We start from the raw sequence: 17,055 nt of genomic DNA, 5'->3' as shown, positions 1-17,055 counted from the left end.
GGACCTCAGAGGCATAAAAGAACACACACACATATTCACCTACTTATATACACATGTATACACACACACGCACAAGTCCATTTTCACACCACTAAACCAATTTGACAAGTGAGCCAAATGAACAAACCCTAAGTTAGCCTCTGAGTGCATACACATACACAGTCATTTATAGATAAACACATACTGTATATTATACTCAAGTCTACTTTCACACCTCCAAAGCGACATGATAAGTGTGCAAGAGGGACACATCCAAATAGTTAACAGATCTGATCAGCATTTACACACACACGCGCACACATGCACACACACACACACAAACACACTGATCCAGAGATCTGCTCATGAGATAAGGCAGATCCCGAAACATGGTCAAATACGCAAATAGGAAACCAGCTGGCTGTCCTACAGAACAGAGAAGCCTCTCTCTCTCATTTCAATTCAAAGGGCTTTATTGGCATGGGAAACATATGTTTACATTGCCAAAGTAAGTGAAATAGATAATAAACAAAAGTGAAATCAATAATAAAAAATAACAGTAAACATTAGATTCACAAAAGTTTCATAGGAAAAGAATACATTTAAAATGTCATATTATGGCTATAGTGCCTTCGCAATGTATTCAGACCCCTTGACATTTTCCACATTTTGTTACGTTACAGCCTCCTTCTAAAATCTACACGCAATAACTCATAACGACAAAGCAAAACCAGGTTTTTAGAAAATGGAAATATTCCATTTACATACGTATTCAAATCACTTACTCAGTACTTTATTGAAGCACATTTGGCAGGGATTACAGCCTTGAGTCTTCTCGGGTGTGATGCTACAAGCTTGGCACACCTGTATTTGGGGAGTTTCTTCCATTCTTCTCTGCAGATCCCTTCAATCTCTGTCAGGTTGGATGGGGAGCGTCGCTGCACAGCTATTTTCAGGTGTCTCCAGAGATGTTCAATCGGGTTTAAGTCCGGGCTCTGGCTGGGCCACTCAAGGACATTCAGAGACTTGATCCGAAGCCTGCGTTGTCTTGGCTGTGTGCTTAGGGTCATTGTCCTGTTGGAAGGTAAAACCTTCGCCTCAGTCTGAGGTCCTGAGCGCTCTGGAGCAGGTTTTCATTAAGGATCTCTCTGTACTTTGCTCTGTTCATTTTTCCCTTGATCCTGACTAGTCTCCCAGCCCCTGCCGCTGAAAAACATCCCCACAGCATGACGCTGCCACCACTGTGCTTCACCGTAGAGATGGTGCCAGGTTTCCTCCAGACGTGATGCTTGGCATTCAGGCCAAAGACTTCAATCTTGGTTTCATCAAAACAGAGAATCTTGTTTCTCATAGTCTGAGAGTCCTTAGGTGCCTCTTGGCAAACTCCAAGCAGGCTGTCATGTTCCTTTTACTGAGGAGTGGCTTACATCTTACACTCTGGAGCTCTGTCAGAGTGACTATCGGATTCTTGGTCACCTCCCTGACCTAGGCCCTTTATTTGATTTATTTTAATTTTACCTTTATTTAACTAGGCAAGTCAGTTAAGAACAAATTCTTATTTTCAATGACAGCCTAGGAACAGTGGGTTAACTGCCTGTTCAGGGGCAGAACGACAGATTTGTACCTTGTCAGCTCGGGGGTTTGAACTTGCAACCTTCCGGTTACTAGTCCACTAGGGTACCTTGCCGCCCTTTTCCCCCGATTGCTCAGTTTGGCCAGGAGGCCAGCTCTAGGAAGTGTCTTGGTGGTTCCAAACTTCTTCCATTTAATAATGAGGTAGGCCACTGTGTTCTTGGGGACGTTCAATGCTGCAGAAATGTTTTGGTATCCTTCCACGGATCTGTGCCAGGACACAATCCTGTCTCAGAGCTCTACGGACGATTCCTTCCACCTCATGGATTGGTTTATGCTCTGACATACACTGTCAACTGTGGGACCTTATATAGACAGGTGTGTGCCTTTCCAAATCATGTCCAATCAATTTAATTTACCACAAGTGGACTGAAACCAAGTTGTAGAAACATCTCTAGGAGGATCAATGGAAACAGGATGCACCTGAGCTCAAATTCAAGTCTTATAGCAAAGGGTCTGAATACTTATACGTTATTTCTATTTTATTTTTTAAATACATTTGCAAAAATTTCAATAAACCTCTTTTCGCTTTGTCATTATGGGGTATTGTGTGTATATTGATGAGGAGTTTTATTTTTATTTAATCAATTTTAAAATAAGGTTGTAATGTAACAAAATGTGGAAAAAGTCAAAGGGTCTGAATGCTTTAGGAATGCACTCCATGTACAGTGTTATAACGATGTGAAAATTGTTAAAGTAGAAAATAAATACATGTAAATTTGGGATGTATTTACAGTGGTGTTTGTTCTTCACTGGTTGCCCTTTTCTTGTGGCAGCAGGTCTTGCTGCTGTGATGGCAGACTGTGGTATTTCACCCAATCGATATGGGAGTTGTTCAAAATTTGATTTCTTTTGTGAATTCTTTGAGGGTCTGTGTAATCTGAGGGAAATATGTGCCTTTAATATGGTCATACATTTGGCAGGAGGTTAGGAAGTGTAGCTCAGTTTCCTCCTCATTTTGCCTCTGTGGTCAGCAGTCACGCTGGCTACGGACATACAGACCATACAGGCCACAGCCTCCACATGAAAAAACATCAACAGAACCAACCAAAGCTCCTACTTACAATTTCCTTACTTTTGCTTCCACAGTATATTAATTTCACATTCCACATAAAGCCTCGACCAGGCTGGATTTAAACTATGCTAATAGACATAGGATAACATTTAACCAACATCACCCTCACTGAGTACAGAGGGTAAACTATTCAATTCAATAAACTATATTTAATCCCAATAAACAAATATTGCTAGGCAACATACAACATGAGAGATACTGTACAGCCAACCAACAACATATAGTACAACACAAATATAAACAGCACAGCTCCCAACGGTGACACCGATACTGGTTTCTATAGCTCTGCCGCACATTCTGATTGTTGCTCTATGTGCGATGAGAATGCCATTGAGGCCTCCCGGGTGGCACAGTGGTTAAGGGCGCTGTACTGCAGCGCCAGCTGTGCCATCAGAGTCCCTGGGTTCGCGCCCAGGCTCTGTCGTAACCGGCCGTGACCGGGAGGTCCTTGGGGCGACACACAATTGGCCTAGCGTCGTCCGGGTTAGGGAGGGCTTGGTCGGTAGGGATGTCCTTGTCTCATCGCGCACCAGCGACTCCTGTGGCGGGCCGGGCGCAGTGAGCGCTAACCAAGGGTGCACCAAGGGTGCACGGTGTACCCTCCGACACATTGGTGCGGCTGGCTTCCGGGTTGGATGCGAGCTGTGTTAAGAAGCAGTACGGCTGGTTGGGTTGTGGGTTGTGGTCTGGTTGGGTTGTGTATCGGAGGAAGCATGACTTTCAAACTTCGTCTCTCCCGAGCCCGTACGGGAGTTGTAGCGATGAGACAAGATAGTAGCTACTACAACGATTGGATACCACGAAATTGGGGAGAAAAAGGGGTAAAATAAAAAAAAAAAATATATATATATATATATATAAAAAGAGAATTCCATTGAGACTATAGATGACATTTGGCCGACATTTGAGTGATGCTAGAGACTTGGCAGAGAACTCTGCTCAAGGACGGGGCTGTTTGAGTGCCTCAAATCTCACACTTATGATCCAAATCTCACACTTATGATCTATTTCAAATCAAATAAAATTGTATTTGTCACATGCGCCGAATACATGCTATGCTTACTTACAAATTATTGTTGTAAGTAAGCATAGCACAGTAAGTCTAAACCTTTTATATGTAGGTAGGGGAAAAGTGAGACTTTTTGACCTGTTTAAAGGTCTTGCTCAAAGGTCTTGGCTACAGCGAGCATGATCACACAGTTGTCCAGAACAGCTGGTGCTTTCATGCATGCTTCTTGCCTCGAAGTGAGCATAGAAGGTATTTAGCCCATCTGGTAGGCTCACGTCACTGGACAGCTCGCTGCTGGGTTTCCCTTTGTAGTACGCAATAGTTTACAAGTCCTGCCACATCCAATACTTTTTGTATTGACACTTTGCCTGTTTGATGGTTCGTCTGAGGGCATAGCGGGATTTATTCTAAGTGTCGGATTAGTGTCCCGCTCCTTGAAAACGGCAGCTCTAACCTGTAATCCACGGCTTATGGTTGGGATATGTAGGTAAAGTCCCTGTGGGACGACATCATTCATGCACTTATTGATGAAGCAGGTGACTGAGGTGGTATACTCATTATTTGATGAATCCCGGAACATATTCCAGTCTGTGCTAGCAAAACAGTCCTGTAGCATAGCATCCGTGCCATCTGACCACTTCCATATTGAGTGAGTCACTGGTATTTCTTGCTTTAGTTTTTGCTTGTAAGCAGGAATCAGGAGGATATAATTATGGTCAGAGTTTCCAAATGGAGGGCAAGGGATAGCTTTGTATGTGTCTCTGTGTGTGGAGTAAAGATGGTCTATAGTTTTTTTCCCTCTTGTTGTATATGTGATATGCTGGTAGAAATGAGGTAAAACAGATGTAAGTTTGCCTGCATTAAAATCCCTGGCTACTAGGAGCACCGCTTCTGGATGAGCATTTTCTTGTTTGCTTATGGCGGAATACAGCTCACTGAGGGCAGTCTTAGTGCCAGCGTCGGTTTGTGGTGGTAAAAATTATGGCTATGAAAAATATAGATGAAAACTCTCTTGGTAGATAGTGTGGTTTACAGCATATCATGAGGTACCTCTACAGTACCTCAGGTGGGCAATAGCTTGAGACTATCTTAATATTAGACATTGCGCACCAGCTGTTATTGACAAACAGACACACACCCCCACTCCTCGTCTTACCGGACGTAGATGTTCTGTCCTGCCGATGCACGGAAAACCTAGCCAACTGTATATTATCTGTGTCGCCATTCATCCACAACTCGGTGAAGCATAAAGATATTGCCGTTTTTATTGTCCCGTTGGTATGATAGTCTTGAACGGAGCTCATCCAGTTTATTCCACAGTTATTGCACGTTGGCTAATAGAATGGATGGTAGAGGCGGGTTACCCACTCGCCAATGAATTCTCACAAGGCACCCTGTATTTCCTTCTTTTCTTCATGCAAGTGACGGGGCTTTGGACCTTGTGTGTGTGTGTTCATTGTAACTGGGTTGAACTTAGGAAGGTTTGGTAAGTGTTAGTGGATAACACAGTGACATGGTGGAACAAATCTAAAAGAAACCCAGGATGACTAATAGATTTGAAACACTCACGCAATCTTGGGGTGTATCGCTCCTGTCCTCTCGCAATCATAGATGAGGAAGGTCCCGGAAACCACAGAAGTGCCATTCACCTTAATCGCCACAGGAACCATCAGGTGATCTGTCACAACAACATATAACATGGAGACATATTCGGCATATCTCATGATCAGGGGTGATGTCACTGGATGAAATCCAACTAGTGTTCTACCAGTACATGTAACCCTTACCTCTGCCAGGGGGGATGTGGGGATACCTCTCCCGGGGCAGGAGGGGGCAGGTCTGAATCTGGGCGGGGCCATAGTCCAGGTGCACAGTTGCAATGGTGGCAACGCCCAATCCGTAGTCACATTCTACCCGGGAACCAACCAGGTCAGGGACACTACCGTTTATCAGAATGCCCACATCCTGTTGGAGAGGAGGAAGGGTGAGGGGGATGAAGGGAAGGAGAGAGGGGATGAGAGAGAGATGACAGATGGCACAATAAACTTGCATCCAAATATACTGTTACGTGAGAAGAGACATGAGAGACATAACACTGAGAAACAACACAGTGTCATATAGCAGGACTGCATTGCCCGTAAATCTCACTGATCTATTTCAATATGTGCGAGAAAAACAGAGGGGGAAGAGGGGGACAAGAGGTGGAAGAGGGGAGGAGAGGTAGAATAGGGGGAAGAGGGGGAGAAGGGGGAAGGGGAAAGAGGGGGAAGAGGGGGAGAAGGGGATAGAGATGGAGAGGAAGAGGAAGATGACATAGCTATAGATACAGTAGTTGGAGAGGCCACTGACGTTATGGTAACATGCTACACTGAACTGCACTCTATTGTCTTTGGAATTGATCTCTTCCTGGCTGTGGCCTTTACTTCCTCTTTCCTGCCTGCTGTTTCCTGTTAGGGGAGACGGCAGGGGGCCCAGCTCTTGTGGCCCAGAGTGATGACTGTGAATTGGACAGCTGCTGGACCTATCACAGCCTACCTGACTTACATACCCAACACAGTGCTGTGAGTGAGCCTGATAATGTACCTAGTGTACCTACAACTGAGAAGGATGATAACTTCACAACTCAATACTATAATAATAATAATGATTTTACACTACTGCTACTCTCTGTTCATCATATATGCATAGTTACTTTTAAACTTCTAGAGAGATCCGTTAGATCCATCTAACGGGATCGATATGACAACAGCCAGTGAAAGTGCAGGGCGCCAAATTCAAAACAACAGAAATCTCATAATTAAAATTCCTCAAACATACAAGTATTTTACACCATTTTAAAGATAAACTTGTTGTTAATTCCACCACAGTGTCCGATTTCAAAAAGGCTTTACGACGAAAGCACACCAAATGATTATGTTAGGTCAGTATCTAGTCACAGAAACACACAGCCATTTTTCCAGCCAAAGAGAGGAGTCACAAAAAGCAGAAATAGAGGTCAAATTAATCACTAACCTTTGATGATCTTCATCAGATGACACTCATAGGACTTCAAGTTACACAATACATGTATGTTTTGTTCGATAAAGTTCATATTTATATCCAAAAATCTCAGTTTACATTGGCGCGTTATGTTCAGTAATGTTTTGCTTCCAAAACATCCTGTGATTTTGCAGAGATCCACATCAATTTACAGAAATACTCATCATAAATGTTGATGAAAATACAAGTGTTATGCGGGGAACTTTAGATAAACTTCTCCTTAATGCAACCGCAGTCAGATTTCAAAAAAGCTTTACCGAAAAATCACACCATGCAATAATCTGAGTATGGCACTCAGACACAAAAACAAGCCATACAGATATCCGCCATTTTGTGGAGTCAGTAAAAGTCAGAAATAGTGTTATAAATATTCACTTACCTTTGATGATCTTCATCAGAATACACTCCCAGGAATCCATAAAGTCCATAATTTATGTCCAAATACGTCCTTTTTGTTCGCGCCTTGAGTTCACAAATTCACAACGCGCAGGTCAGATGAAAAGTAAAAAAATTCCATTACAGTTCGTAGAAACATGTCAAACGATGTATAGAATCAATCTTTAGAATGTTTTTAACATAAATCTTCGATAATGTTTCAACCGGAGAATTCCTTTATCTTTAGAAATGCAATGGAACGCAGCTACCTCTCACGGGAGCGAGCCTGAATGAGCTCATGGCACTCTGCCAGACCTGTTACTCAATCAGCTCTCATTCCCCCCTCTATCACAGTAGAAGCATCAAACAACGTTCTAAAGACTGTTGACATCTAGTGGAAGCCTTAGAAAGTGCAATCGGACCAAATTTACACAGTATTTTGGATAGGCAAAGAGTTGAAAACTACAAACCTAGGATTTCCCACTTCCTGGTTGGATTCTTTCTCGGGTTTTTGCCTGCCATATGAGTTCTGTTATACTCACAGACATCATTCAAACAGTTTTAGAAACTTCAGAGTGTTTTCTATCCAAATCTACTAATAATATGCATATCTTAGCTTCTGGACCTGAGTTGTAGGCAGTTTACTCTGGGCACCTTACTCATCCAAGCTACTCAATACTGCCACACAGCCGTAAGACGTTTTAACCATACCTACATACTACCTCAATAAGCCTGACAAACCGGTGTCTGTATATAGCCTTGCTACTGTAATTTTCAAATGTCTTTTTACTGTTGTTTTATTTCTTTACTTACACACACACACACACACACACACACACACACACACACACACACACACACACACACACACACACACACACACACACACACACACACACACACACACACACACACACACACACACACACACACACACACACACACACACACACACACCTTTTTTCGCAGTATTGGTTAGAGCCTTTAAGTAAGCATTTCACTGTAAGGTCCTGTTGTATTTGGCGCACGTAACAAATAAACTTTGATTTGACTTGAAACTTCACAATATTTGCTAAAGTTTCTGTTTGAACTGATAAACGTACTGATGTAGGACATAGGAAAACCAGTTATTATGTAATGTCTGGTACCTTGATGTCAGCGGAGAGGCTGATCTCTTGGGGAGTGAGGGTCATGGAGGGGCACTGCTGGGGACCCTCACCCATTCCGATCCAGGAGCGCACCATCAGCCCCCCGGAACACTCCCTCTGGATGGAACACCTGCACACAGGGCATATAGTGAGCACATTGGTAAAGAAGTATGAATTGAAGCCAACTTCCCTGATCATTTATGTTTATAATCTCCCTATGGGAAGAAAGACAGTGAGATATCGCATAGTGAAAGCCATTCATAGCCAGACTACAGTCTAGCAGTACTTCTCAAATGAGCTCCTCTGTGGACCTAATAACAATAAAGCTCCACATTGCAAACATTGTTTACTCAGTTTTCCCACTTCATCTGCTCTCCAGTCGGTGTTCTGGTCTGTTGCACACAGAGTATCAGATTCTCATCATCTCATTGTGTCACATGACAGTTCTGGACTATCAGTCAGTTCAGCATACACAACACACATACTCATGTTCCCATGACAACCTGCCCCCCCAGCACCCAGATCAGGGGCCAGTTGATCTAATTAAGAAGCTACCAGGCCAAGTCTTTATTTATTCATATGTGTGTGTGTACTTCTGTGTCTATCTGTGCGTATGAGTGTCACGCCTTGGTCTTAGTATTTTGTGTTTTCTTTCTTTATTTGGTCAGGCCAGGGTGTGACATGGGTTATTGTGGTGTGTTTTTTGTCTTGGGGTTTTGTGGGGTGTCTAATTAGTCTATGGCTGCCTGAGGCGGTTCTCAATCAGAGTCAGGTGATTATCATTGTCTCTGATTGGGAGCCATATTTAGGCAGCCATATTCGGTGAGGTTTTTCGTGGGTGATTGTTCCTGTCTTTGTGTTTGCACCAGATAGGGCTGTTTCGGTTTTCGTTATTTCATTTAATTTCTTTTTAGTTTCTGTTTGTATCATTTTTTCCTTCATTAAAATATATCATGAATCATCAAGCTGCATTTTGGTCCGATCCTTGTTCTACCTCTTCATCAGAGGAGGAGATAGAAGAACACCGTTACAGAATCACCCACCACACCCGGACCGAGCGGCGTGGTAACAGGCAACAGAGACAGCAGAAGCAACGAAAGGAGGAACGGACATGGGAGGATGAATTGTTCGGAGAAGGACCCTGGGATCAGCCTGGATAATATCGCAGCCCCAAAGAAGAACTGGAGGCGGAGAGCTGAGAGAGAGCTGAGAGGCGCTGGTATGAGGAGAAGCAATAGCGGCAGCAGGAGCTACAATATAGGGACTACACTACTTGGGAGGAAATAGACAGGTGGGCGGTCGACCCAGGGAGTGTACCGGAGCCCGCCTGGGATTCGCTGGAGCAGTGCGAAGAGGGTTATAGGAGAATGGCGCAGAAGGCGCAGAAGAGAGCCCAAGAGTCAGCCCCAAAAATGTATTGGGCGGGGGACTCAGGGAGAGTGTGGCAGAGTCAGGAGTCAGACCTGAGCCAACTCTCCCTGTTTATCGTGAGGAGTAATGAGGGAGTTGCTAGTTTGGTGCTTTAGATACGATATTCGCCCGACGGAGCGTGTCGGGGATTTAATGGCACCTGGGTCAGCGCTCCATACTCGTCCTGTGGTGGCGTGTTAGTCGGCTGGTGAAAATTGTGCCAGCCTCACGCACTAGGCTTCCTGTGGACCTGCCTAGCCTTGCACGTCCTGTGCCAGCCCTGCTCTCAGGCTCTCCAGTGCACCTTCACGGTCCATTCCATCCTGTGACACCTTTACACACCAGTCCTCCGGTGGCAGCTCCTGGCACCAGGCTTCCTGTGCGTGTCCTCGGTCCAGTAGCACCAGTTCCAGCACCATGCACCAGGCCTTCAGTGCGCCTCGCCTGTTCAGCGCAGCCAGAGCTTTCCTCCTCTCCTGCGCTGCCGGAGTCTCCCACATGTTCAACGCTGCCAGAGCCTTCCTCCTCTACAGCGCTGCTGAAGTCTCCTGCCTGTTCAGCGCAGCCAGAGCTGCCAGCCTGCATGGAGCAGCCTGAGCTGCCAGCCTGCATGGAGCAGCCTGAGCTGTCAGCCTGCATGGAGCAGCCAGAGCTGTCAGTCTGCAGGGAGCAGCCAGAGCTGACAGTCTGCATAGAGCAGCCAGAGCTGTCAGTCTGCATGGAGCAGCCAGAGCTGTCAGTCTGCATAGAGCAGCCAGAGCTGCCAGTCTGCATGGAGCAGCCAGAGCTGCCAGGTTGCATGGAGCAGCCAGAGCTGCCAGTCTGCATAGAGCTGCCAGTCTGCATAGAGCAGCCAGAGCTGCCAGTCTGCATGGAGCTGCCAGTCTGCATAGAGCAGCCAGAGCTGCCAGTCTGCATGGAGCAGCCAGAGCTGCCAGGTTGCATGGAGCAGCCAGAGCTGCCAGTCTGCATAGAGCTGCCAGTCTGCATAGAGCAGCCAGAGCTGCCAGTCTGCATGGAGCTGCCAGTCTGCATAGAGCAGCCAGAGCTGCCAGTCTGCATGGAGCAGCCAGAGCTGCCAGTCTGCATGGAGCAGCCAGAGCTGCCAGTCTGCAGGGAGCAGCCAGAGCAGCTAGATCCGCCAGTCAGCCAGACTCTTCCAGATCTGCCAGTCAGCCAGACTCTTCCAGATCTGCCAGTCAGCCAGATTCTTCCAGATCTGCCAGTCAACCAGACTCTTCCAGATCTGCCAGTCAACCAGACTCTTCCAGTCAACCAGACTCTTCCAGATCCGCCAGCCAGCCAGGATCTGCAAGAGCCAACTACCTGCCTGAGCTTCCTCTCAGTGCTGAGCTTCCTCTCAGTGCTGTGCTTCCTCTCAGTGCTGGGCTTTCCCTCAGTGCTGGGCTTTCCCTCAGTGCTGGGCTTCCCCTCAGTGCCGGGCTTTCCCTCAGTGCTGGGCTTCCCCTCAGTGCTGGGCTTCCCCTCAGTGCTGAGCTGCCACTCAGTTCCGAGCTACCCCTCAGTCCCGAGCTGCCTCAGTCCCGAGCTGCCCCTCAGTCCAGTGGGGTTCTGGGTGAGGACTATTAGGCCATGGTCGGCGGCGAGGGTGGATTATCCCAGGACGCGAGGGGGAGGAACTATGACATTTATGGAGTGGGGTCCACGTCCCAAGCCGCCACCATGGACAGACGCCCACCCAGACCCTCCATATGGTTTTGAGGTGCGTCCGGGAGTCCGCACCTTGGGGGGGGGTATGTCACGCCTTGGTCTTAGTATTTTGTGTTTTCTTTATTTATTTGGTCAGGCCAGGGTGTGACATGGGTTATTGTGGTGTGTTTTTTGTCTTGGGGTTTTGTGGGGTGTCTAATTAGTCTATGGCTGCCTGAGGATGTTCTCAATCAGAGTCAGGTGATTATCGTTGTCTCTGATTGGGAGCCATATTTAGGCAGCCATATTCTGTGAGGTTTTTCGTGGGTGATTGTTCCTGTCTTTGTGTTTGCACCAGATAGGGCTGTTTCGGTTTTCGTTATTTCATTTCATTTCTTTTTAGTTTCTGTTTGTAGCATTTTTTCCTTCATTAAATATATCATGAATCATCATCACGCTGCATTTTGGTCCGATCCTTGTTCTACCTCTTCATCAGAGGAGGAGATAGAAGAACGCCGTTACAATGAGAGACAGACTGTGAGAAAGTGGGAGCGATCAGGCAAGGTAGGCTCATATTATGACTACTGTTTGACTAATAACGAGGACAGCTAGTACTCCTGCAGTGCATAATAGAGCAGAGAAAGAACACAACAACCTTAAAGTATAGATAAAGTGGACTAGAGCAACCACAGACAATAAAACAGCAGTTTGAAGTGATAATCACCATGTAATGACTTTAGCACCCATACTTTCCTTTGACACTTTAACAAGTATGTTCTAAAATAGGTATGCACAAACGAGTGAGTGTGCAGACGTGTGGATGCATGTAAATGTGCTTGTTTGTGTGTGTGTGTGTTTCACTGCATGCGTGAGTGAATGTCCAGATTTCAGTCCCCTACTGTCGCTGAGGGACCAGGATGAGCCATGAGGTCAGCAGCTCTTCTAGGAATAGAATAGAATGTATCTGCAATCCCACATAAAACCCCTTACATACCCACAAACACAAAGAAGTACATTTAAATGTATACACACATCCGCTGGCTTGCTCGCGCACACCTATTTTACACACATGTACAGTATGTACACTGACAAGCTATGATGCTGACCAGGAAAGTCAGACAGTAACTAAGTGACCAGTGAGTTGTTTCCCTCTGTCTAATCCAATGAGGCATCAGAATGGACTTTTCTTACTTCCCTTCCTTAAGAGGAAACCTTCATGCCTGGGACTGCTCATGAAAAGTGTGGTATGTATTATGTTTGAAATTGATTCTAAAATCCATTCACAACTTATCTGTCAACTCTAACACACTCATATACATAAATATACACATATACACACTCTCATACATAAACAATTCCCTCCCTCCCTCTCTCAAACACACACACACACACACACACACACACACACACACACACACACACACACACACACACACACACACACACACACACACACACACACACACACACACACACACACACACACACACACACACACACACACACACACACACACACACACTAGCAGCAGTATTACTCATCACCTGTCAAAAGCATGCAGGTTTTAAAAGGTAACACACAGCTCCTTAAGAAAAACAGAGTTAACAAAAGCTGCTAAAATATGAGTTGAGAGGAGAAGCTCATTCCTCACTAGATATGTCTGGGAGGTGATAAGGAAGATGCGTGTTGATGAGACGAATATTAAACATCTTAAAACATAGATCTCTCTCACACCCACACACAGACAGATATACAGAGAGACCCATACTGAGACAGATATACAGAGAGATCCACACACAGACAGATATACAGAGAGACCCACCCACAGACAGAGACACAGACTGTCATTGCCAACAAAGGGTATATAACAAAGTATTTAGATAAACTTTTGTCATTGACCAAATACTTATTTTCCACCATAATTTGCAAATACATTTATTAAAAGCCCTACAATGTGATTTTCTGGATTTTTTTTCTCATTTTGACTGTCATAGTTGAAATGTACCTATGATGAAAATTACAGGCCTCTCTCATCTTTTTAAGTGGGAGAACTTGCACAATTGGTGGCTGACTAAATACTTTTTTGCCCCACTGTATACAGAGACCACAGACAGACAGATACTGTAAACAAAGAGACACACACACAGACAGACATACAGAGAGCCCCACACACAGACAGATATACAGAGAGACCCACACTCAGACAGATACAGAGAGACCCATACACAGACAGATAGCTTTGAACACACTCGCAGACAACACACCCTAAAAATACAAGAAATATACTGTCAAATACACAGATGCAGACACTAAGACACACATGCACACATACAGTACCAGTCAAAGGTTTGGGCACACCTACTCATTCAAGCTTTCTTCTTTATTTTTACTATTTTCTACATTGTAGAATAATAGTGAAGACATCAAAACTATGAAATAACACAAGTGGAATCCCTTGAATGAGTAGGTGTGTCCAAACTTTTGACTGGTACTGTACATTTAAACACACTCACAGAGACACAGAGGAGACAAAACACAACACTCACAGAGACACACAGGACACACAACACTCACAGAGACACACAGAGACACAAAACACAACACTCACAGAGACACACAGGACACAAAACACAACACTCACAGAGACACACAGGACACAAAACACAACACTCACAGAGACACACAGGACACAAAACACAACACTCACAGAGACACAAAACACAACACTCACAGAGACACACACACACACAGAGACACACACACACACACACACACACACACACACACACACACACACACACACACACACACACACACACACACACACACACACACACACACACACACACACACACACACACACACACACACACACACACACACACACACACACACACACACACACACACACAGAGACGGGCAGATTCTCCAATGATGAGATAATCCTTCAGCACCCATTATGTTTGAGTGTGAGTGTCAGAGAGGTGACAGAGGAGGACCCATCCACCCACAGACACCAACCCCTGATGCCCTGATAACAGCCCCCTTTGCTCGAGCCCTACCACCAGTGACATCAGTGCTCCGGACTCACACACACACGTCACACTGATATGCGCATAAATACACACTTGACATTTTCTTCTCAAAGGAGCCAGTGTGCATTCTCCCTCCCACCACCATCATCACAATCAACACGCCTTTGTAGAGGTAGAGTGAGAGAGAGAGTGAGAGAGAGTGAGAGAGAGAGAGAGAGAGAGAGAGAGAGAGAGAGAGAGAGAGAGAGAGAGAGAGAGAGAGAGAGAGAGAGAGAGAGGGAGAGAGAGAGAGAGAGAGAGGGGAGAGAGAGAGGGAGAGAGAGAGAGAGAGAGAGAGAGAGAGAGAGAGAGAGAGAGAGAGAGAGAGAGAGAGAGAGAGAGAGAGAGAGAGAGAGAGAGAGAGAGAGAGAGAGAGAGAGAGAGAGAGAGAGAGAGAGAGAGAGAGAGAGAGAGGGAGGGAGGGAGGGAGGGAGGGAGGGAGGGAGGGATAGATAGATAGATAGATAGATAGATAGATAGATAGATAGATAGAGAGAGCAAAGAGAGGAGAAGAGAACACAAAGAGAGAAGGATGACCAGATTAAAGAGAGACATGAGAATAAGAATGTAGAAGAAAACATTAACTAACAGTTACCAAATAAAAAAGTAATAACAGACAGGGAGAAAGGGATAAATATAAGATAAATAAAGAGAGGCGAGAGGGAGATGAGAGATGGACAGATGGTGTTAGTCTGTCTCTGTGTTGCTATCTCTCTGCTCAGTCCTCAAATCTCTCCTCAGTCCTCAAACAGTCCTCTCTTTCTCTCTCATCCCCAGTCTCTCTCTCTCACTCATCCCCAGTCTCTCTCACTCACTCATCCCCAGTCTCTCTCACTCTTTGTCTCATCCCGTCTATCTCTATCTCTCTCTCTTTCGCTCTCTCGTCCCCAGTTTCTCTCTCTCCCCCTCATCCCAATTCTCTCGCTCACTAGCTAGCACAACCACAAAGTCATCATATCATAATTTTAAACCAAACCCTAACCTTAAAATGAACCTTAACCACACTGCTAACCCTAATGCAGTGGTTCTTAACCTGGGTTCGATCGAACCCCAGGGGTTCGGTGAGTCAGTCTCAGGGGTTCGGCGGAGGTCAAGACACACATCCGACTCATATGATTTGTGATGACACGCCATCATTGGCTGCAGGTGATCACGCTTCATCGCTTGGCCTATCTGTGCTGCAGGGAATTTGGTGCGCTCAGAAGTCGTCTTGTGATTTCTTTCTTAATATTTTAATCCCTTCATACTTACTATGTCGAGCAAAGAAATAAAGTGGTCAGACGAATATGTATAATATGGATTCACATGTATAACAGAACGTGATGGGAGTCAGCGTCCTAACTGCATGATTTGCAATGCTAAGTTGAGCAATTCTAGTCTAGCTGTCATGTTTTGTCTTAGATTGTCTTGTCATTTTGCTTTTCCCTCTGTTCGTTTTCCCCCTGCTGGTCTTTTTAGGTTCGTTCCCCTTTTTCTCTCTCTCTTCCTCTCTCTCTTCTCTCTATCGTTCCGTTCCTGCTCCCAGCTGTTCCTATTCCCCTAATCAATCATTTAGTCTTCCCACACCTGTTCCCTATCTTTTTCCCTGATTAGAGTCCCTATTTCTCCCCTTGTTTTCCGTTTCTGCCCTGTCGGATCCTTGTCTATTGTTCACCGTGCTGTGTCTGTGTATCGCCCTGTCGTGTCGTGTTTCCCTCAGATGCTGCGTGGTGAGCAGGTGTCTGAGTCTGCTACGTTCAAGTGCCTTCCCGAGGCAACCTGCAGTTCTTGATCGAGTCTCCAGTCTGTTCTCGTCATTACGAGTGGAATTATGTCTTATGATTGTAGATTTACTTTACTGGATTAAAGACTCTGTTTTCGCCAAGTCGCTTTTGGGTCCTCATTCACCTGCATGACAGAAGGATCCGACCAAAGAATGGACCCAGCGACTACAGACGCTCGTAACACTGCCGTCGAGATCCAAGGAGCCATGCTCGGCAGACACGAGCAGGAATTGTCTGCTGCTCGCCATGCCGTGGAGAACCTGGCCGCTCAGGTTTCCGACCTCTCTGGACAGTTCCAGAGTCTTCGTCTCGTGCCACCTGTTACTTCCTGGCCTGCCGAGCCTCCGGAATCTAGGGTTAATAACCCACCTTGCTACTCCGGGCAGCCCACGGAGTGCCTCTCCTTTCTCACCCAGTGTGATATTGTGTTCTCTCTCCAACCCAACACATACTCTAGAGAGAGAGCTCGGGTTGCTTACGTCATTTCACTCCTTACTGGCCGGGCTCGAGAGTGGGGCACAGCTATCTGGGAGGCAAGGGCTGATTGTTCAAACAATTACCAGAACTTTAAAGAGGAGATGATTCGGGTTTTTGACCGTTCAGTTTTTGGTAGGGAGGCTTCTAGGGCCCTGGCTTCCCTATGCCAAGGTGATCGATCCATAACGGATTACTCTATAGAGTTTCGCACTCTTGCTGCCTCTAGTGACTGGAACGAGCCGGCGCTGCTCGCTCGTTTTCTGGAGGGACTCCACGCAGTGGTCAAAGATGAGATTCTCTCTCGGGAGGTTCCTTCCAGTGTGGACTCTTTGATTGCTCTCGCCATCCGCATAGAACGACGGGTAGATCTTCGTCACCAAGCTCGTGGAAGAGAGCTCGCGTCAACGGTGTTTCCCTGCTCCGC

The 17,055-nt window shown here is 45.8% G+C and overlaps 1 protein-coding gene across 1 annotated transcript in view; it reads right to left on the bottom strand.

Annotated features, from left to right (window-relative positions):
• The window catches only part of LOC124016934 (plexin-D1-like), a 136,611-nt gene that overhangs the window by 99,305 nt on the left and 20,251 nt on the right, over positions 1-17,055 (bottom strand). Inside the window, exons 5-7 of the mRNA XM_046332270.1 lie at positions 8,258-8,387; positions 5,483-5,660; positions 5,265-5,373 (exon numbers count right to left, since the gene is read on the bottom strand). Coding sequence (XP_046188226.1) covers positions 5,265-5,373; positions 5,483-5,660; positions 8,258-8,387 — 417 coding nt within the window. The remainder of the gene's footprint in view (positions 1-5,264; positions 5,374-5,482; positions 5,661-8,257; positions 8,388-17,055) is intronic.

The sequence above is a fragment of the Oncorhynchus gorbuscha genome, unplaced genomic scaffold (assembly GCF_021184085.1).
Source record: "Oncorhynchus gorbuscha isolate QuinsamMale2020 ecotype Even-year unplaced genomic scaffold, OgorEven_v1.0 Un_scaffold_1227, whole genome shotgun sequence".
Classification (NCBI taxonomy): Eukaryota; Metazoa; Chordata; class Actinopteri; order Salmoniformes; family Salmonidae; genus Oncorhynchus; species Oncorhynchus gorbuscha.
The sequence above is the reverse complement of the archived record's forward strand: the minus strand, read 5'-3'. Positions and strand labels throughout refer to the sequence as shown.